At 44.1% G+C, this 22531-nt stretch overlaps 1 protein-coding gene across 1 annotated transcript; it reads left to right on the top strand.

Moving 5' to 3' along the window:
- The first annotated feature begins 5 nt into the window (after positions 1-5).
- isy1 (ISY1 spliceosome associated protein) lies at positions 6-19505 on the top strand. Its single transcript, XM_078413963.1, has 11 exons — positions 6-117; positions 2051-2073; positions 3029-3080; positions 3481-3546; positions 5305-5347; positions 5436-5548; positions 5625-5742; positions 7347-7469; positions 16635-16753; positions 18668-18754; positions 19088-19505. Exons 1-11 carry the CDS (start codon positions 115-117, stop codon positions 19193-19195), a joined length of 855 nt encoding a protein of 284 aa, XP_078270089.1. The 5' UTR covers positions 6-114; the 3' UTR covers positions 19196-19505.
- The last annotated feature ends 3026 nt before the right edge of the window (positions 19506-22531 follow it).

Below are 22531 nucleotides of genomic sequence, written 5' to 3'. Positions count from 1 at the left end.
GAACCCTGACATTCGACCCCGCGGCCCCGCTTCCTGATCCGCCGCCGCTGTTGTTGTGGGAGTCGCGGCTGCACCGAGGCGTGAGAGACCCAGACCTAGAGACCCAGCTTCACAATGGTACGTGTCCACCCTGTAATTAAAAGGAAAGGAACTGCAGGCGCTGGTTTAAACCGAAGATAGATACCACATGCTGGAGTAACTCAGCGGGACAGGCAGCTTCAGACTCTGGAGTCTTTCTGCGCCAGAGATGCTGAGTTTCTCCACTGCTTCTTGTGTCTTCACGTTGTCATGAATCTGTGTTCGGAGAGAAGGGGTCCGTCTCTCTTTAGACCCTCTGCTCTTCTGTTTCCATAAACCTACGATTATTTCAAACAGAAGATAGACACAAAATGCTGGAGTGACTCTGCGGGACAGGCAGCATCTCTGGAGAGAAGGAATGGGTGAGGTTTCGGGTCGAGAGAGTCAGAGAGTTGTAAATCTGTGGAATTTTCTGCCTCGGAAGGCAGTGGAGGCCAATTCTCTGAATGCATTCAAGAGCGAGCTAGATAGAGCTCTTAAGGATAGCGGAGTCAGTGGGTATGGGGAGAAGGCAGGAACGGGGTACTGATTGAGAATGATCAGCCATGATCACATTGAATGGTGGTGCTGGCTCGAAGGGCTGAATGGCCTATTCCTGCACCTATTGTCTATTCTGCACCTAGAGTTACTCCAGCATTTTGTGTCTATCATGGGTGTAAACCAGCATCTGCAGTTCCTTCCTACACATTATGATTTTAAACATGTGGCTTTGGATAATCCCCGTTTTGCCTCATTTTTCAATTTCTATTTTGGTTATAGTTAAATTATTTCCAAAGGTTTTATGTTAAAGTAACCAAAGCCTGATAAAGTTTAAGTTTATGAAGTAAAATTTCAATAATGTGTGGAAAGGAAAATATTGCAGATGCCAGGAAATCTTAAGTAACAATGAAAATGCTTGAAATACTCATCAAGTAAGGTGACTTCTGTAGAAAGAATAACAGTTTAATTTTGGTGCAAGGTCATGTCTATTTCTTGCATTCTTTCATTTCAGGGATACTTGTACTTGTTCTGATTAATTTGACACGTTTTTTAGGCATATTGACCACAACAACCTGACCGCGGGAGAAGACGGCAGGAGAAGGGAAAGACATTGTGGCCTTCCATCACAGTGAGGAGAGGACTGGAGGAGACTCACTGTGATGGATGTTTCTTTGATGGATGTTTCTTTTTTTGTGTGTTTTTGGGGTTGTGTAATTTTAATGCCTATTTAATGCTTTTATTGTTGGACTGTGGGTGACTGAATTTCGTCCAATATTGGATGACAAATAAAGCTATCTTGAATCTTGAAACTACATTGCACAAATAAATTGATTATTTATTCATACTTTCATTTTAAGAAATAAACTCCTATGCTATCCATTTATTCTTTTTCAGAAATTCATTCATTCTCCAAACACCACTCCTCTCCACTCTCCAATTACTTCCTATACTGCACCTACCTTGCAGTTAATTGCAACAGTGTTAACTTGAAGTGACATAATTATATTTTTGGAAATATCAGTGTCCTTCATGTTTGATATAATTGGTGTATTCTGTGAATTAACCCCAAAGCTTGTCAGCATAAAGTTGCTAGATTGATATTTTGGAGGGAATATTTTTTGCACAATATTACTCCAGGAGATATACCGATCTTTTAGGGTTTGATAATAACATAACTAGTTTCAGAATCTTAAAGTTTTAAACTTATTTGATTCAATACTGCTTCCCAGTTTTATGATTACATTCTGTTACTCTAATCCAGTAGCATATTCTGGGTTCGTTAAGGACAGTGAAAGACAAAATTTTACTGGTGTATCTTCTAGTGAATTAGAAGATTGGGAAGTGGGTTAATATATTTTTGTGGGAATGTCTTTTCAATAATTGCCATGTAGCTGCACATTTTAAACTTCTGTCAGCAAATTCGAGTAGATTGAAATACTTGTATAACATTCTTCTAAATTATAACTTTTGTATGTTTTTTCTGTGTGTACAGGCTCGAAATGCAGAGAAGGCAATGTAAGTAAATTAACTCAATATAATTTGGTAAATCAAAATGGAATATAGCTCCTCGCAAAGTTTTGCTGATTTTGTTGATATTAGAATTGTTGTGCTCATCTGTTTCTTCAGCTACCTGGACTTAATCATTCCATTCATATTTACTTGCTTTTACATACAAGCTCTCGCTTGAGGTCTCTCTTGAATAAAGTTGATTTTAAATCTGTTGAAGAGTGCAAGCATATTAATTTGTAGATTGACATGAATTTTTAAGATTTAGAAATTAGCATCAGCGTCATTGCAAGTTTAATAGTGACTAGATGACCGTGGACCCGATGGGTCCAAACCTCTCCTGCGGGCCCGGCAACCCTCCCCCAGCTGGACCTGTTCAGTCCAAATGTCTCCTGCGGGCCTGGCAACCCTCCCCCCAAATGAGGACCGTTGCAGGCCGGGGAAGAGGAAAGGGGAGAGGAAGCCACTCACCCCGGCTCCGAGCGGCCAGAGCGAACTGTGGACCCGTTGGTTCCAAGCCTCTCCTGCAGTGGCAGCTCGACAACGACGGCCGTTGCTTTGGGCGGGAAGAAGCCCCGGCGAACAACCAGCGCGCTTTGAGCGGGAAGAGCCGGCGACCAATCAGAGCGGCAGCGGCGCTGCCCCCCAAGTGGGACCCCGAACACCGACCAACCGGGCATCGAGCAGGAGGTCGGAGCCAATCAATCGACCCCACGTGAATGGGGGGGGGGGGGGGGGCAGCAGGAGCCAATCAGGCCGTGCTGGACCCCACGTGGGGGGGAGATGGTAGAGCCAATCGGATGGCGATCTCAATATGGCAACCCTCCCCCCAATTGCGCACGCTTGGATCCGGCGACCATCTTACTATTGTGACGCAGATCCTTATTAATTTTATGGATTATGGAGTAAGTACCAGAATGTTTTTTGAGCGGTGAATTAGTAATTCATGATATTTATTTTTTAGGACTGCCTTGGCGAGATTTCGCCAGGCGCAGCTGGAAGACGGAAAAGTTAAGGTCAGTGAGTGTTTTTTTGAAATTTCAGTTTGTTTATTTCAGTTTTGGTAGAGATGCAGTAAAGATAACCATTTGTATGAAATTCAATAGACACAAGCTAATCTAGGACCTATAAATTGAAATAATATATTTAGAAGACATTGAGCAAGCAAAACTACGCGGCTTGTTGGCCAGGTTATTCAGTACATTACGTGGTTTAATTATGCTCATGATGAAGTGTGGAATAATGCCAGGCTAACAGAGAATTCTTCCAGCAAATTAAGTTTTAATTCTACATTCGTACATACATAACCTCAAGATTAGCTGTTGTGGAATAATGTAGGTTTAATGTATTCAATAAGCTTTGTGGTTCCTTTTGGTGTGGACTAAACACTGATTATTGTTTCTGTCTCTTCAGTAGGAGAGGAGACCATTCCTCGCATCAGAGTGCAGCGATTTGCATAAAGCAGAGAAATGGAGGCGACAAGTTAGTAAAACCTTGTGTTTAAACCAAGATTCTGGAAAACCTCTCAGCCGCAACAATCTGCTGTGTGATTTTCGTAACCACATGTTGATTCCATTATGTCGTTATTATTGTATATTTACCATTTTTAGTTGGCTTAGACATTTGTTTTGAAACTAAATTTCAGAAGGGAGGAGTGGAATGGGATTGGGTGCTGGGGAAGAGATTCTTGCACTGCCCAAAGCACCCTTCACCTTAAGATGGAGGTGTTTCTCAAAGATACAATTACGATAAATGCAAAACAATCATTATGAAATTAAAAAGCATAAGGACATCAATGAAAAGAAATCCTATTGAACCAATGATACTTGGCTTTTGTCATTGTGGATAAGGAACAAATAACAAATGTTAGTTCATAATTGCACCCCTCCCAACCCTTCCGAATTTGGCGGAAAGTTTCCGCTTTCTTATTTAATTTCTGCCATCCCGATTTCACCTCTCAATTTTCCGCAAAACAGTCGTTAATTGCAATTTGTCAATTCGGCTGCTAGATGTCGCTAGGGGTTCCGCGAGAAATCCCCCCGCCCTGGAAGTCTCCCCGAAAATGTGGCACCTAGGCTGGGCAAGGCAGCCAATCTCGACCTCAACGGGACTTCCACGGCCGATCAGTGGGTTAAAATTGCAACCTGCGGCCGGGGCTCTGGAACTCCAGCCCAGCTGGAGCCAACACATCTATCCCCATAGCCGACTTCCTTGGCACCTAGGCTGGGCAAGGCAGCCAATCTGGACCTCATCGGGACTTCCACGGCCGATCGGTGGGTTGAATTTGCAACCTGGGGCTCCGGAACTCCAGCCCAGCTGGATCCAGCACATCTATCCCCACAGCCGATTTCCTTGGTCAGCTGGATAAAGCAGCAAAGCTCTGGGACCAAGAGTGCCAGAAAATCAGTGGTGGAACTGCAGAGTAAATATTAAACTTAAGTGCAAGATTATATAACTTAATTGATTGATTGATCCTCCCCCACTCCTCCTCCCTCCCCCACTCCTCCTCCCTCCTCCTCTACTCTACCCCCCTACTTTCCCTCCCCCCCTACTCTCCCCCCCATACTCTCCCTCCCCCTACTCTCCCTTCCCCCTACTCTCCCTTCCCCCTACTCTCCCTTCCCCCTACTCTCCCTTCCCCCTACTCTCCCTCCCCCTACTCTCCCTCCCCCTACTCTCCCTCCCCCTACTCTCCCTCCCCCTACTCTCCCTCCCCCTACTCTCCCTCCCCCTACTCTCCCTCCCCCTACTCTCCCTCCCCCTACTCTCCCTCCCCCTACTCTCCCTCCCCCTACTCTCCCTCCCCCTACTCTCCCTCCCCCTACTCTCCCTCCCCCCTACTCTCCCTCCCCCCTACTCTCCCTCCCCCCTACTCTCCCTCCCCCCTACTCTCCCTCCCCCCTACTCTCCCTCCCCCCTACTCTCCCTCCCCCCTACTCTCCCTCCCCCCTACTCTCCCTCCCCCTACTCTCCCTCCCCCTACTCTCCCTCCCCCCTACTCTCCCTCCCCCCTACTCTCCCTCCCCCCTACTCTCCCTCCCCCCTACTCTCCCTCCCCCCTACTCTCCCTCCCCCCTACTCTCCCCCCCCCTACTCTCCCTCCCCCTCTCCTCTCCCCCCCCCTCTCTGCCCCATCCCTCTCTCCCCCTGCTCCCCATTATGTCATTTTTAAGCTTATGTTTATGTATATAAATAATATTCATTTATCATCTATGAAACAACTAAATCTTTGTTTTGTAGATCATAAGTGAAATTTCCAAAAAAGTGGCACAGATACAAAATGGTAAGTTTCTAAAATGCTTCCAATTTTAGGTATTCACCACTAAAAATAAACAAATGGATGTGATGGAGTTACATATTCTCTTTTACAGCTGGTTTGGGAGAATTTCGGATACGCGATCTGAACGATGAAATCAATAAGTTGCTACGAGAGAAAGGCCACTGGGAAGTCCGAATAAAGGAGTTGGGAGGTCCTGATTATGGAGTAAGTACCAGAATGTTTTTTGAAATATTCCTGAAAATGTTCAGAACATTTTATAAGCCTTTATTTTTTAATTTAGAGAATTGGACCGAAGATGTTGGATCACGAGGGGAAAGAAGTTCCAGGCAATAGAGGGTACAAATATTTTGGAGCAGCAAAAGATTTGCCAGGAGTCAGAGAACTGTTTGAAAAAGAGCGTATGTAAAATATAAGTTTCATTTTCTCCACTTCGTGCTTTGGAAACATTGGTCTGTTGAACATTTCTATGGATGTTGATCATTCCTGGTGCCGTGTAGATTTTAATTTTTTCATTTGTAAGCCTACATATGTTGTCACAAAATGCTGGAGTAACTCAGCGGGTCAGGCAGCATCTCAGGAGAGAAGGAATGGGTGATGTTTCGGGTCGAGACTCTCGACCCGAAACGCCACCCATTCCTTCTCTCCTGAGATGCTGCCTGACCCGCTGAGTTACTCCAGCATTTTGTGATACCTCCGATTTGTACCAGCATCTGCAGTTATTTTCCTACACCTACATATGTTGTCACTCTGCTTAATCATTCACAGGATTCACGCTATTAAACCCAATTCTTATTTCACTTTGTATCCTTGCGCCATTTTGCTTCAGATATTCACTTTGCGCAAACACAACAAGGTTTATGCTCTGGGTAAGATGTATTAATTCAATACAGCGTACATTCTGTCCAGATTATCCATTTTAATATTGGGATTCTTCACAGGTAAACAAGTAACCATTTTGTAAAATCTTTCTTTTAACAAAATTATTCACTAAGAGACCGCGTGAGAAAACATTTTCCAAATGCACTGGTCTCCAATTTGTTGCTATCCATGATCAGGATTATAAGAACATCGCTATGAGTACTCTGAAATCCAATTTGCCCGGCAACTGTGGGTTGACTTATTTTAGGAATCTATTATATTATTTTAGGAATCTGTGTTTGTATTCCACTGCAATACACCAGTTTGTTGAGGCACACTGCTTTACAGTCAATGGCAAAGCAACAGTGATTGCTGCGGAACTCAAAAGAAAGCTGTCTATTTTGGGTTTCTATGGCACCTTTGTGCATTTATCAGTATTGGTTCAAGTTATACCAAGGAGGCTCACCAGCTAATCTCTCGGATGGAAAATTAGTAAGTTACAAGCACTCATTTTAAAACTAAATTCTTAAACATTTTTCAGTGCAATGTAAAGATTTGGATGTACTTGTGGTATTAAGGCAAAAGCCGAAAATGATCTTTTTAAAAACTAATTTTAAAGTATGGAGTTTTGAAATAATTGAGTGTGATAGTTCAGGTATGCTCAATTTTGCTTTGAGGCCAGAGAGGTTGATGAGCGGTAATTTATCCTTGTTAAGCTATCGAATTCAATAGCTGTTTATTCAGCAAAAATTCTTTCAAAATAATTCAAGTAGCTGATGTTGGCTGTTCACTTATTACAATGAAGGGTGAAGCATCGGCAGTTCTTGATGTAAGAGCACAATCACCCATGACGGCTTTTGAATATCCTCTCCTGGGACTGCATGTACATAAAAGTTGCATTGTGATTCAATCCTTCATTATAGTTGTTGTGTCAATGTTCCCATCCCAAATTCCAGGCGATTATTCGTTTAGATTTTGACACTTGTTATGGAAACATATCGCTGCATTTTATAGGAAAATAAGTTAATGATAAACATTTTTAAAATTATATTTGTATGGGTAATATAATTTGCATAAGAAATACAGAAACATGTCTATTTGTGTTTTACCTAATGATTCCATGCCCTTCTATGTTTGCTTGAAGCACCTGCCCCACCACGGAAAACCCGTGCGGAGCTGATGAAAGACATTGATGCAGATTATTATGGCTACAGAGATGAAGATGATGGTGTCCTTCTACCCTTGGAACAAGAGCTTGAGAAAACAGGTAATTAAAACTAAAGAGACACTAAAGAGACAATTATTAACCTTGTATATGTGGGGAGACGGCATCATATTGATAGAATTAATCGGCTCTTGAACGTTCTTTAACGTTCATTTCGAATATTGTAAATGGAGCTAATAGATTTAATTGGCTAACATCCCACCATGATTTCTTGGAATTAAATATTTTCACACCGGCTTTTTTCAGTGCCATGGATTTAGTGTATTATTATAATTAATTTGAAATGCCAGTTAAGTTTTTTTAAGTCCCTATTTTGTTTTGCATGCAGTTATTTTCCCACAAGATAAAATTGACATCATGACAAATTAGGCAAACTAATTTTGTCGAAAGTCGATCAGCTGAACAAATAAGATCCCTGTTTAACAATGGAGCCTACAATATGGTACATACTGATAGGATATGCATATGGGGAATTGTGTATAGCTAGGACATTTGTTAGAAGATGCATCTTGATTATGATAGCTTTGTTATGTGTTCAGTTAATATCTCTGTAATCACGTGCTAGATTATCAGCATGGATTTCCATGTGTTGACCATGACAAGTTCAAAAGGGGGGGAATGGAAATGTTTTGCAGTGTACTAGATTAGCAGCTCTTGGTTTTCACAAGCGAATCCTAAAGCAACATTTTGGAATACATATTGAAAAGGTTGCTGTGACTTGGAAGCGTGTGTTTGCATGCATGGGGGTTGGTGGATTAAATTTGTTTTATGTTCTGTATTTGGATCTTGATGGGCAAGATATAAAGGAGGTCTTCAAAATGCCACATGATATCTTCCATGTGTGAAAATGATTGTTAGATCAGTCATTGAATGATGTGCTCAAACACTTATCGGTAGGTGCCAACATTGTACAGGCCTACCAACGCCTGATGGACACCTTGGGTCGGGGACTCAATTTCCTTTTCATTTACATGGACGATATCCTCGTGGCTAGTCGCTCTTGGCAAGAACATTGCGCCCACCTCCGTTTGTTGTGCCAGCGCCTGGAGATGCTGCCTGACCCTCTGAGTTACTCCAGCATTTAGTGTCTACCATCAAATTGTTGGAGATGGTCATTGGTTTGCACTTGCATTGTACAAAAATCACCTTTCTGTCCTCCCCGAATATTTTTCTGTTTTACATTTTTTCATTAATTGGAAATGGAATTGAAATTTTAGAATCATTAGTGAATATCATCTTGTGGAAGATCATTGAAGTAGCTGAAAATGGATTGGTTTAATGAACTGGCTTGAGGAAGCCTTGTTGTGGTGATCTGGAACAACGATGATTGCTCCTCAACTAAAACCTATCATCTTTTGTACAAGTTGTGAGTCCAGTAAATGATGCATTTTCCCCATGATTGCTGTTGTCTTTATTTTTACCTGGGTTCCATAATGCCAATCTTAATCAAATGTTAACTTGATGTCAAGGACAGTCACTCTTACCTCTCTTCTGGTATTCATATTCAATTGGTATTGGATCATATTTGGATCAAGGCTGTGATAGATCTTGAACCAAATCTTGTCAAATGCAAACATTGAACAGGTTATTAGTTGAGTAACTGCTGCTTGATAACACTTACAGGCGATGATTTGATCGTTTTAACTGATGATTCGGATTAAATTTTGTAGTGACAATTGTGGATTGGATTTATTTTCTTTTTATAGGCAGATGTACCTGGGCACTTCTTCTGATTCTTAGAATAGTTGAACCCATCCACCCCTGCCAACATTTACCAATGACGTGCTAAAGTGAAAAATGAGTAGCCTGTTTTTAGGTGCACTGTGGAGATAAGACATGAGAGATGAAAAGATCAGCATTGTTTAAGTATCACGAGATGTCAGTGGTATAAATGTAGTGAAGCTAGTTTGCCAACAGACCCAATGTTTCTTCAGTACATGCTGATGTTATGTGAGGCCATAGCCATCACTGTATTGTGCTCTCAACAATTTCTTGATGTCAATTGAAATAAAAGGAGATCGACTGGACACAGCACTCTCTTAAAAAATGTTTAGATAAAATTTATCATACAGAATCCTTTGTGTCCATACATCCGCAGAACAATCCAGTCCACTCATCCATCTTGACTAATGCACTTGCTGTGCTTTATAATTATATTTAATGTGCTAAAGCAGGACACGAGTGTCAAGTAAAGCCATCCTCCCAGGATGCACCAGCGGCCGGAATAAATTCCCCGGGAACAGCGAGCGGAACGCCATAGACTAATTCGGCTGAGGACGAAACCAAATCCCCCTCCGGTGCGGTCGAATACCCAGCAAAACCCACGGCAACTCATCCATCCATTCGGCGTGCCTTCAAAGCGGCCTTGAGATGGCGGTGGAACCGCTCCACCAACCCATTAGACTGGGGATGATGCGCCGTCGAGTGACTGCTCCAGCACGCCGCCAACCGCGCAGTCCGAGGCATCCACTGTTCGGGCTGTGGGGGCGTCGACCCGCGGATGCACCAGCATCGTCGCCCGAGCCAACGCTTCCCGCGCCCCGTCAAAAGCAGCCACCGCATCGTCATTCCACAGCACTTGTTGGCTTACTGGTGCGCACTAGTTAGCAATTGAAAGAGCGGCTGCATTATCTTTGCCGGCCGGCACAAATCGGTGATAAGATGCGTCCATCCCTACAAACTCCTGAAGGCCCCGTACTGTGGAAGGCCGCGGAAACTGGCGAATGGCCTCTACCCTGTCCGGGAGCGGAACTGCACCGTATTGGCGGTGGCACGCGGTGGCGCAGAAAGTTGATGGCACGGAGGCCGAACTGGCATTTGTCAGGGTTGATGACAAGACCATGCTCGCTTAGGCGCTGGCACAACAAACGGTGGTGGGCGCAATGTTCTTGCCGAGAGCGACTAGCCACGAGGATATCGTCCATGTAAATGAAAAGGAAATCGAGTCCCTGACCCACGGTGTCCATCAGGCGTTGGTAGGCCTGCGCGGCGTTCTTAAGGCCGAACTCAAACAACCCGAAGGGGGTGATTATAGCCGTTTTGGGCACGTCCTCCGGCCACACGGGAATCTGGTGTTAAGTCGACCTTCGAAAAGAACAGCCCCAGCCAGATGGGTGGAGAAGTCCTGGACGTGGGGAATGGGATAGCGATCCGCGATGGTGGCGTCGTTCAGGCGGCGATAGTCGCCACAAGGCCTCCAGACCCCGGAGGCCTTCGGTACCATGTGCAGTGGGGAAGCCCATGGGCTATCCGAGCGCCGGACAATTCCCATAGCCTCCATGTTGCGAAACTCAGCTTTGGCGATCTGGAGCTTGTCGGGAGGCAGCCTGCGGGCATGGGCGTGGACCGGTGGTCCCGGAGTAAGAATGTGGTGCCCCACACCATGTTTCAGGCTGGCCAAGTGGAATTGCGGAGTCACCATTTCAGGAAAGCCCCCCAAAATCTGGGCGTAAATGTTGTCCACTGCAGACACCGGGTTGCGGATTGGCGTGGCGGATGCAGCAGGGCGCAAGGAGATCACTTCCAGTGTGGACGAGGCATTGCCCCCTCGCGCCAACTGAAAGCAATTGCACCGCAGGAAGTAGTCCCGAGCGCCGGTCCCGTGCATACAAGTGGTGTATCTGGCCAACCGCCGAGGTGATTACTGGCAGAAGGCCCCGGCATTTCCCGGAAACGAACAGGGCGAACTGCATTGGTGGGCTGTGGAACCCCAGCATTGATGGTAGAAGCACCACTTCTTGTTCATACCAGCTTCTCCCGGAGCATGAAACTCAGCTGTGCCCACGATCGAGCGAACCTCCGCCCTGTCGCCTGGCCAGCCACAGCTTGTCCGCTAGCTGCAGGGGGTCATCAAAACCCGCCCCTGAGAGGAGTAGGCAGATGTCGTCGGGCAACCGCTCTAGGAAGGCGTACTCCAAACGTGGGCAGGGCCGGTGGCCGTCCATGTGCGTGAGCATTTCATGAGGGCCAATGGCTTACGGTTGCCGAGCCCGCCCATGTGGATGATCCACGCCGCTCGCTCCAGGCGGCTGGGCCCGACAGTGCGGAGGAGCAGCGCCTTGAGCCCTTCCTATTTGCTGGCCGCTGGTGGCTCGCGCAAGTAAGGCACCAATCGAGCGGCCGTCTCCTGGTCAAGCGCGCCGACGACATAGAAGTAGCGGGTGTCGTTGGCTGTAATCCTGCGGATGTGGAATTGAGCTTCTGCCTGCTGGAACCACACCTGGGCCTGCGAGGTCCAGAAGACCGGCAGCTTAAGTGCAACCTCTTGTTATTGGGCCTGGTCGGTGGCAACGGTGGGCCGAGCGCTGGCAGTGTCCATTATTGCCATCCACAATACCTATTTCGGACCGTCGGGGTCACTAATGAAGCGGGACACGAGGGTCAAGCAAAGCCAATGAAGCGGGACACATGTCAAGTGAAGTTTTCGTTATTCCTCAAGCACCATACAGCTCCCCAAACCCCCAACCAGTTCAACTCCTCGTGGAACTCCACTACCAGATGCCACTCCTCCCCATTCCAAGTTCCATGACCACACCGCCCGAGCAGAGGGGTCGCACCACACGTGGCTCGCCACCAGGGACCGCCACAGTGCATCTTTTATTACAATTATTGTTCCTGAACCACAATCAATTATTCAGACCCCAAATAGGTCTTGCAACTTCCAAAGTAAATGAGAATTAAAAAAATAACAGTTGTCTTTTTCTTGGGGTAAAATTCCATTGATCTGTTCTTTTGAAACTGTAATAGAGTAAAGAAGTTGAGAGGTCATGGTGCAGTTATACAAGACGTTGGTGAGACCGCTTTTAGAATATTGTGTTCAGTTCTGGGCACCATGTTATAGGAAAGATATTGTCAAGCATGAAAGGGTTCAGAAAAGATTTACGAGGATGTTGCCAGGACGAGAGGGTGCGAGCTATAGGGAGAGGTTGAGTAGGCTGGGTCTCTATCTCTCTTGTCCAGAGTAGGAGAATCGAGGACCAGAGGACATAGGTTCAAAGTGATGGGGAAAAGATTTAATAGGAATCCATGGGGTAACTGTTTCACACAAAGTGTGGTGGGTGTATGGAACAAGCTGCCAGAGGAGGTAGTTGAGGCTGGGGCTATCCCATTGTTTAAGAAACAGACAGGTACATGGATAGGACAGGTTTGGAGGGATATAGACCAGAGGACATAGGTTCAAAGTGAAGGGGAAAAGATTTAATAGGAATCCATGGGGTAACTGTTTCACACAAAGTGTGGTGGGTGTATGGAACAAGCTGCCAGAGGAGGTAGTTGAGGCTGGGGCTATCCCATTGTTTAAGAAACAGACAGGTACATGGATAGGACAGGTTTGGAGGGATATAGACCAAGCGCAGTCAGGTGGAACTAGTGTAGCTGGGACATGTTGGCCAGTGTGGGCAAGTTGGCCGAAGGGCCTGTTTCCACACTGTATCATTCTATGACTCTAAAGATGCATTGGACGGTACAGTGGTTGACAGAAGCAAGGTATCTAGTTTCAAACAAAACTATCATTTATTAATATTGTATCGCGATAGTGACATTGGTTTGCAGAGTTGCAGTAAACCTGTTATGTAGCACGTGATGGACTTGACAGTTGTTAACCAAGAATGCTGGTTAATTGGGGGGTCGGCCCCCAACCTCTCCCTTCTAAAATGCAGGTTACCAAGAATGCTGGGTGGCAAAATTAGGATAACATTCTTACTGTAACTTTATGGATGGCATTAATTACTACTATTGATGATGAACTGCTCAAGAGCGTAACTAGTCGACCAGACTATGTTCTAAGGTCCAGTTGGGTGTTTAGTCTGATTACATATTTTTCATCAAGTTGGCTCAGTAATTTATAAATACACTTTAGCAGTAGCAAACCCTGCTAATCTGAATGCCTCCAAAAATGACTTTCTTCTATTTTAGAGTTGCCCACATGTTTCTACTTGTAGTGATGGCAGAGACTGAAAAATGTGGGTGATGTCCAGGGTGGCTGCAGTCTGGGTTTCATTTTAAACCCAAGTGAATCACTGATTCTAACAGCAAAGTGGTGTAGTGAGAAGCCACTTATCTGCCCAAACAATGTCCATTTTGTGAGCTGCTAGCGTAACTCATTCTGTGGGAAATGGCCAGTGATCATGGGTATATGATTAAATTGATGACGGATCGTCATGTGTTTGTGATTTGAACAGTGAGGAAATCTTTTACGATGCTCTCCATCTCTATCAAGTTGCAAACCGCACTAGTTTCTGCAATATTGATAAATGATAGTTTTGTTTGAAACTAGATACCTTGCTTCTGTCAACCACTGTACTGTCTACTGCCTTGGCATTTTAGTCTTTCTTCGTGGACTAATGCACAATTATTTCTGAATACAAAATGTCATTTAAAAGTAAATGATTTGCTTTCATCAGATTAATTTAAGTTAATGTTATTTTAAAGAATTGTATTAGTCCACGTGTGATTGCCAGCATAACGTCCTGAATCGTGGTAATTTTGTGGCATGGCTGATTTTATTTTGACCTTTATTGTGCGACTGTTACGAGTGTTAAATTGATGCAATGTGTGATTGCACATGAAGCACGTCATTAAAGCTACCCTGTTGGAAGTTTGTAACTGCTGGAAGTGCACTGTGTTGGCAGACAATGACAGCATGTTATGCTAATAATTTGGAGTTCAACATTTTGACAAATGTCATGTGTGTAACATGTACTAAGAATGTGGCGTTTAGTTGTAGGAAGGACACGTTCACCTGCCCTCTTTAAGGTGAACAAAAATTCTATGCATACTGGAGGCTGATTGCATAGCTTTATTGCTTCAGCGGAGTAAAGGTTTGGTTATTTCTAGACTTTAAAGTTGCGTTCTGGAGGCAGTGTTGCCGAGGTTCTGAAAGAATCTGGATGCAGCAATAGGCATCTCTTTAGGGTTCAGCCGGGAGCAGAAGGGAAGTGCAGGGAAAATGCTCTAGAGGTGGCCATGTTCACTGCTGGTTTGCTTGGAACAATTCTATCTCAAGTCAAGTTTATTTGTCACATACACATACACGATGTGCAGTGAAATGAAAGTGGCAATGCCTGCGGATTGTGCACAAAAAAGAATTACAGTTACAGCATATAAATAAAGTTAATAAGTTACTATAGTGTAGACAAAAATTTAGTCTGGAGTTATAAAAGTTAACAGTCCTGATGGCCTGTGGGAAGAAACTCCGTCTCATCCTCTCCGTTTTCACAGCGTGACAGCGGAGGCGTTTGCCTGATCGTAGCATCTGGAACAGTCCGTTACTGGGGTGGCAGGGGTCCCTCATGATCTTGCTTGCTCTGGATCTGCACCTCCTGATGTATAGGTCCTGCAGGGGGACGAGTGTAGTTCCCATGGTGTGTTTCAGAAGAAAGCATGCCATTGAAATATGCAATAAAGCATAATAGTGTGCAGACAACACTGGCCAGTAAGTGGCAAGATCATTCTGGGTATGACATTTTACACATCAGGCTCCTTTCAGGCTGCAGCATTTGAAAGACATTTGGACACGCACATGGATAGGAAAGATTTAGAGGGATATATGGGCCAAATGCAAGCTTGTGGGATTATTGCAGATGGGGCAGCTTGTTCAGCATGGGGAATTTGGGCCAAAGAGCCGGTCTCCCTGCTGTATACGAGATATCGTTGTTCACCACACACCAACTCTGGATGTTTCAAGCAGATGCCAGGTCATATTTGTAACATGGCATCATGGCGTGCTACTTGTGCATGCAGATATCTAAACCAATTTAACATCAACCTTAGCAAATAGAAATAGTCAAAAGAAAATCAGTCATGCCACAGGACTGGTCACTGTCATACTCCAATTCAAGAGAGTTAACTAGGTTGTTTCGCTCTTACCAGAATGCGGCAGTTCGAGTAAGCATGCGGCTTCACAACAGTAATAAGCTTCTTCACAGGATATTGAGTGCAAATAGGATATTTTGTAAGCATCACATTTTATCTTCATGTTACTGTAACCATAAGCTCCATTATTGCCTGCTCTGCTGGGAGCAAACAATGTCTTTGTTCTGTGACTCATTTGCATTTCAGCAGAATCTACGCATCAATGGGGGGCATTAGGTGCCAACGTTATGCACTGATTCTATTGTCACCCTTGCATTTGTGGTATGGGGTGAAGAGTTGGATTTGATGAGGATTAATAGATGATGATCCTATAATAAGTGATTCCATTCTGTCTCTCGACACAGACTATAGTAACCATTCGCTCACTTCAGATGTGCCTCTGCCTATAGCATGGGCCTCCTTTGCCTGCAGTGGAAAGGTGAAATGTGTCACTGAATATCATTAAGTGCCTTTTTGATCAGGGTTGACTCTTATGTGAATGTGAGGCTTCCAGCGGTGCTCTGCAATGAACATAGAAGAGTACAGCACAAGAACAGGCCCTTCGGCCCACAATGTTTGTGCCACGCATGTTGCCAAATTGAACAAATCCCTTTTGCCTGCACATGATCAGCATCCCTCCATTCCTCACATACTCGTGTGCCAATCTAAAGGCCTCTTGTATGCTACTATCACATCTATATCCACCCAGGCACCCACCACTGTGATAAAACAAAATTGCACTGCGTATCTCCTTTGAATTTTGCTCCTCTCACCTTAAATCTACTCTCGTATTTGACATTCCTTCCCTGGGAAAAAAAGGTTGTGATTGTCCACCCTGCCATGCCTCTGATAATTTAATACATTTCTGTCAGGTCCCCTCATCCCCCGAAGCTCCAAAGAAAACAATCCAAGTTTGAAATGGTATTGTACATCGTGAAATTTATGAAGCTGGTGATACACTTGATGTGATGTGGCATTTTGAAGATGCATTCAAAGACCTTTGCTGTACAACTGAGATGTTAAATTTCTCGTGGTACTGTCATTGACTGCCATTGCCAACTGCCCCCTCAACTCCACCTTGTTAGTGTGTGCCTGGGGGTCTTTGTAGGCTCCTCTGGAAATGGTAAATCGGTCCTCGAGCCTCTTGCATGCAAGTCTCCAATTCTCTCATGGTAGCCATGAGTCTTTTGGCTGGTTGTAGTCATCTCCATGTTGCACAGGTGCGTGACATAAACACAAGCAACTCGAGCTGAGAATTTGTACCTTGCTCGAGGGCAAACAACTTGGAAACAATTTGCATTGTTTGAATATCTGGGAGGTGTTATGAATATTTCATATTTTTTTCCCCCATTTTAGTTATAGTAGAGGCTGTGCAAAAGTGGAAGGAAGATAAAGAGGCCCGGCTTACAAATGAAGGTTTTAAAGAGGAGGAGGAGGAGGAAGAAGTAAATATCTACGCAGTGAAAGAGGATGAGGTAAATGCATTTCAAAAATTTGTATCGGAATAGTATCCATTCACATTTTCTGGGATCTAGCTGCTCAGATAACTGCAGTGCATGTAACAGACACTGTGCATAGGAAGGAACTGTAGATGCTGGTTATAAACTGAAGATAGACTAAAAAAGATGGAGTAATTTAGCAGGTCAGACAGCATCTCTGGAGAAAAGGAATAGATGACGTTTGGGGTCGAGACCCTTCAACGTCACTTCTTCAGTTGTAATGTACAGGAATACAGACCAAAAGCTAAAAGGTGCGATGAGGTTAACTAACTTTTTTTCTGAACAAAAGACTGAATTGGGGACCTTTTGTGCTGTAAATATCTATAATTTGGTGGTAAGTGCTTGACCGACACGATAAAATAAAATGAGACATGATCATCTATTTAATTCAAAATTTGAAATCTATTTATTCTTATTTGATCATCAAGGACCATGAGCCGATGGCATGAAAATTATGTGAGGAAGATCAACCACAATCTTGTTAGTTATGAAGCTGCATGGCCTGTTCTACCATTTATTTTCTTAACAGAAGCAGAAGTTGGCAATTCAACAAGGGCATGGCTGATCTTTTGCCACATTTTTGTACCAACCCTTTTTCCTCAATTCTCTTTAATCCAGAAAACTATCAATCCGAGTCTACGAAATACTCAGGCATGTGTGCTTAAACAGATCTCTTCTAAAGATTCAGTACTCTGGATGTATGTGTTTTATCTTATCTCAGTTTTGACTGGCCAAACTCTTATTTCTGGACACTCAGCACGGTGAAACAATATCGTCCTTGTATAAGCGATGTCAAGCCCTTACAAAATGTTGTATGTTTTATTGAGATGATCCCTTGTTCTTCTAAACTCTACTGACAGTATAGGCACAATCCTATCCAAGGATCGACAATCCTCCACCAAAGAAATCAACCAAGGGCACCTCCATTGCACTTTTATTACAAATATATCATTCCTAAGGTACAGAGACTAGATCAGTACACAATTTTGCAGGTACAATTTAATTTTGATCCATTATGATTACTGTAAGATATTTTTGCTCATACTCAAATACTCGTACGATGTCCACTATAGCATTTGCTTTCCTAATTGTATTCTGTACGAGCATGTTGGCTTTCAATGATTTATGTAAAAGAATACCCAGGACCTCTGGACACAAACATCTTTCAATCTCTCATCATTTAACAAATCTCTGCTTTCCTCTATTTTATTTTGAACAATGCAGATTGATTTCATGGACTGGGAGGCAGGTTCTATTCAGTGGGTGAGCCCGCAATTATCCTATGGGCATCCAAAATTTCCACATATCTCCTACCTCATTGGCCACTAGAAGCACAGCAAATATATAATTTCTGAATGCTATTCAAGATAAATTGTCGATATAAATAAGATTCACCTGACATTGTACAACAAATTATATTTGCTCCACTGCTGTGTATAGATTGAGGCGGCAACAAACGTCATATCCTGAGAATAAAGTAATTTGAATAAGGGGTGAGACACATGTGCCAATATTTGTCTGCTTCAATTTCTGGCTGTGCACAACTGATAGAATTAGTCATTACTGATCCATTTTTATTGCTATAAAGTCATACTTGTGTTGCAGTTGTATAAGCTTCAATTTGGAGTGTTGCTTTCAGTTTTGGCCACCCAGCTATACGAAAACTGGGGAAAAGTGCAGAAAAGATTTGCAAGGATTTGGCCATGCTCAGGGGAGTGGGTACAGCGAGCAATTGAGCGCGCTGGGACTTTTACACCAGCTAAAATAGTGAGATTGTTATCTCAATACTTTAAGATCTGTTTTTAAAATATATAAATTATATAATGCATGGAAGACTGATCAGTTTTTTCCCCCCATCACATCAATATATATTTGTATTTTGTTCTTTAGTCTGATGAAGACGATGGGGAGCAGATGGAAGGGGAAGAGGACCAGCAGAAATTTATAGCTCATGTTCCTGTACCATCACAGAAAGAGGTAAGGGAATTGTGAAGACATTCTAAACCAGAGGTACCCCCTCAAAGACCTTTATCACTTTTGTATGTTTCTTATTTTAAATTATTCAGAATTAGGAACGATTTGCTGCTCTAAAAATGAGAGTCAGATGCTGGGTTGTCGCCCAAAGGACATTCTTGAGTAATTATAAATCACGAGTGCTTCATGTGTAATTTTGCTTGCGCTCTTTCAACAGTGGCAAATTGTTCTGCTTTACAGCATTTCATTTTAAGCACTTGATGTAATTTTCAATTTGGATTATATTTGGGTATTGGATAATTTTTTGATGACCCTTTTTCATTTTCATCATTGCAGGTTGAAGAGGCGCTTGTACGACGGAAGAAAATGGAACTGTTGCAGAAATATGCTAGTGAAGCTCTCATGGCTCAAAGTGAAGATGCGAAAATACTTCTGGGACTGTAACAAATGACTTGCTTGCAAAGACGTGTTTTATAAAATACCACAATGTAAATTTCACAAGAAAGATTGCAGACTACTTTCTATTTTTATTTGTAACAATACCAAACTTCTGCAGAGAGATCAAAATAACTTGATTTTTGAAGTCTGGTTAATTGGTTTCAAGAAAGTGTCAACAACATTTCCTGTATATAGCGACCTTTGTTTCTGAATGAATGGGAATTGACCAATTTTTGTTTCTAATCTTTGTAGATTGTGTTATTAAAATTGTATTCTTTCATACAACATTGTAGATCTGAATTTTTGTTTTTTTACGCTTGCACAAAAGTGTGCCGTTTAGTTTTGTATGGTATCTATACATCTTGTATTTAAGGTATTGTATTTAAGTTTTTTTTTAATACCTTAAAACCAATAAAATTGTGTTTGAATTTTCACGGATAAATTTGGGGTTTAAAATATGTTTAGCTCTAGAAAGGTTGTAAGTTAGGATAAAAATCATTTTCAGTGTTACTTGCCTACCTGCAAAACTGAGTACCAATTAAACAAGGACGTGTGACCCTTAGCTTACCTCTAGATCATTTTCAATCTTTAGAGAACAAGTTTTAACAGCTTGGAGCATGGCTGCTATTTCAAAGGGAGATCAGGGACCTTTATTTCACCAGAACATGATTCACCCTTGACTCGCCTTGCCCGCTATACAACGCGAGGGTTTCTCCATTTTTATTGTATGGACCTTTGTATGAAGGGGAAAGAGGTGGGGCAATGGCATTGTATTCAATACTTCATGGTGTACTGATTTGACAGTCGATTCAATTCTGCTCCCCTGACCTAGAGTACGTTGGTCAAATGTTGTCCCTTTTATCTGGTGAAGAAATTGTTGACAATCTACATACCCCAAGCCAATGCCAAGATGATTCATATATCTCCATCAGGGCCCCTGCAATTTCTTTTCCAGCTTACCACAGTGTCCTTGGACATTTCTGATCAGGCCTGGATATATCTACCTTCATGTGCCTTAGGATGTCCAGCAACTCCTCGGCCATAAAATTAACTGTCCTCAAGACATTTCCATTAACTGCCCAAGTTCCCCAGTCTTCCTATTTCTCTCCACAGTAAGAATGGAGAAATACTCATTCAAGACCTTGCTCATCTGCGGCTCTCCGCATAGATGACAGCATTAGTTTCTGAGGGGCTCTATTTTCTCTATCTAGTTACCCACTTTCCCATAATGTACGTATAAAATACCTTAGGATTCTTCTTAATCTTATCTGCCAGATCTACCTTTTGTCCCCTATTCGTTCTTCTGACTTCCTTCTTAAGTTTGCTTCTCAGTCCCCTAAACTCCTTCATGGTTGCACTTGATATTTCATTCATCACCAGTTTCGTCGAGGAACCTTGAATAAACAAGGAGATTCATTCTCCACTAAAGTCCAGATCAGAAGCTTCCAAGATGGATGATCCCACACTGTTCAAGAAGTCAGAGTGTCATCTCTGCAAGGTTATCAGGAATGCCAAGAGAGGATTCTAAAAGAAAACTGAAAGCTCAATTCAATCTCGCAGATGCCAGCTGATTATAGCAAGGTGTGAATACCATCACAGGCAGCAAGCAATCTCTGGTATCAATGAGCTCTGGGGGGCTAGTGGAATCAAGGGATATGGGGAGAAGTTGGGCACAGGTTACTGATTGTGGATGATCAGCCATGATCACAATGAATGGCGGTGCTAGCTCGAAGGGCCGAATGGCTTCCTCCTGCACCTATTTTCTGTGTTTCTATGTTTCTAATGCATAATGTATTAGATGAGCTACTGGATGAGCTCAATATCTTTTACTCCCGTTTTGAACAGGCAAACATAGCTCCACATTGTCGCGTTTCCCCAAACCATCACCCCCTCCCCACCACCCTGCCTCCACATATACCACCATTCCCCCACTGTTGCAACCCCATAAATCTCATTTGCAGAAATACGATCTGCTCTCATGAGTGTAAGCTCTCCGAATATGGATGGAAGGCTGGCCAGGATGGAATCCCTAGACGGGTTTTGAAACCATGCGCCAATCAACTGGCCACTTACTTCGCCGACATCTTCAACGTTACACTTCACGAGTCTACTGTCCCCATCTGTTTCAAGCAAACCTCTACCAGTATCCAAGAAAAATAGTGTCAATGCCTATCCCCAGTAGCTCTAACACCAATCGTAATGAAGTGCTTTGAAAGATGTTGGGGGAGTCCAGAACAGGGGGCCACAGTTTAAGAATAAGGGGTAGGCCATTTAGAACGGAGATGAGGAAAAACTTTTTCAGTCAGAGAGTTGTGAACCTGTGGAATTCTCTGCCTCAGAAGGCAGTGGAGGCCAATTCTCTGAATGCATTCAAGAGAGAGCTAGATAGAGCTCTTAAGGATAGTGGAGTCAAGGGGTATGGGGAGAAGGCAGGAATGATTGAGAATGATCAGCCATGATCAAATTGAATGGCGGTGCTGGCTCAAAGGGCCGAATGGCCTCCTCCTGCACCTATTGTCTATTGAAAATAATCGCATCTCCGGCAAGGTAAGAGATTTAAAACTACATGCGGAAGTGGCGGCGCCTAACGGCTGCGGCTCGCTAGCAGTCTGTTCGTCTTTTTTTCCTTTTTTTTTTGTGTGTCGGTGTTGGGATGGTTTTTTTTTTTTTTTGGTTGTGTATGTGTGGGGGGTGGTGGTGTGGGTGGGGGGGGGTGGGGGAAACCTTTCTCTTTTAGGTCTCTTCCTCATGGCGCGGGGTGCGGCTCGGCCGCGGGGCCTAACATCGCCCGGTGCGGCTCGGCCGCGGGGCTTTTCATCGCTGGTGCGGCTCGGCCGCGGGACTTAGCTGCGCACGGCTCGGCCGTGGGACTTTACATCACCTGGTGCGGCTCGGCCGCGGGACTTTACATCGCCCGGTGCGGCTCGGCCGCGGGACTTTACATCGCCCGGTGCGGCTCGGCCGCTGGACTTTACATTGCCCGGTGCGGCTCGGCCGCGGGACTTTTCATCGTTGGTGCGGCTCGGCCGCGGGACTTTTCATCGCTGGTGCGGCTTGGCCGCTGGACTTAACATCGCCCGGTGCGGCTCGGCCGCGGGACTTAGCTGCGCAAGGCTCGGTCGCGGGGCCTTCCATCGCCCGGTCGGTCGCGAGACGTTTCAGCGCCCGGTGCGGCTCGGCCGCGGGGACTTCCATTCCCTTGCGGGGACTGTGCGGGTCGGTCGGGGACGAGCTGTCTGTCCGTGGGCATGGGGAAGAGAGTGGAAGTTTTGTTGCCTCCATCACAGTGAGGGGGTGTTTGGAGTCACTGTGATGGACGTTTGTGTTGGGGTTATGTGTCTT

This window comes from Rhinoraja longicauda, chromosome 17 (genome assembly GCF_053455715.1).
Source record: "Rhinoraja longicauda isolate Sanriku21f chromosome 17, sRhiLon1.1, whole genome shotgun sequence".
Lineage (NCBI taxonomy): Eukaryota > Metazoa > Chordata > Chondrichthyes > Rajiformes > Arhynchobatidae > Rhinoraja > Rhinoraja longicauda.
Note: the sequence above shows the minus strand (reverse complement) of the source record. Positions and strands in the feature narration are given on the sequence as shown.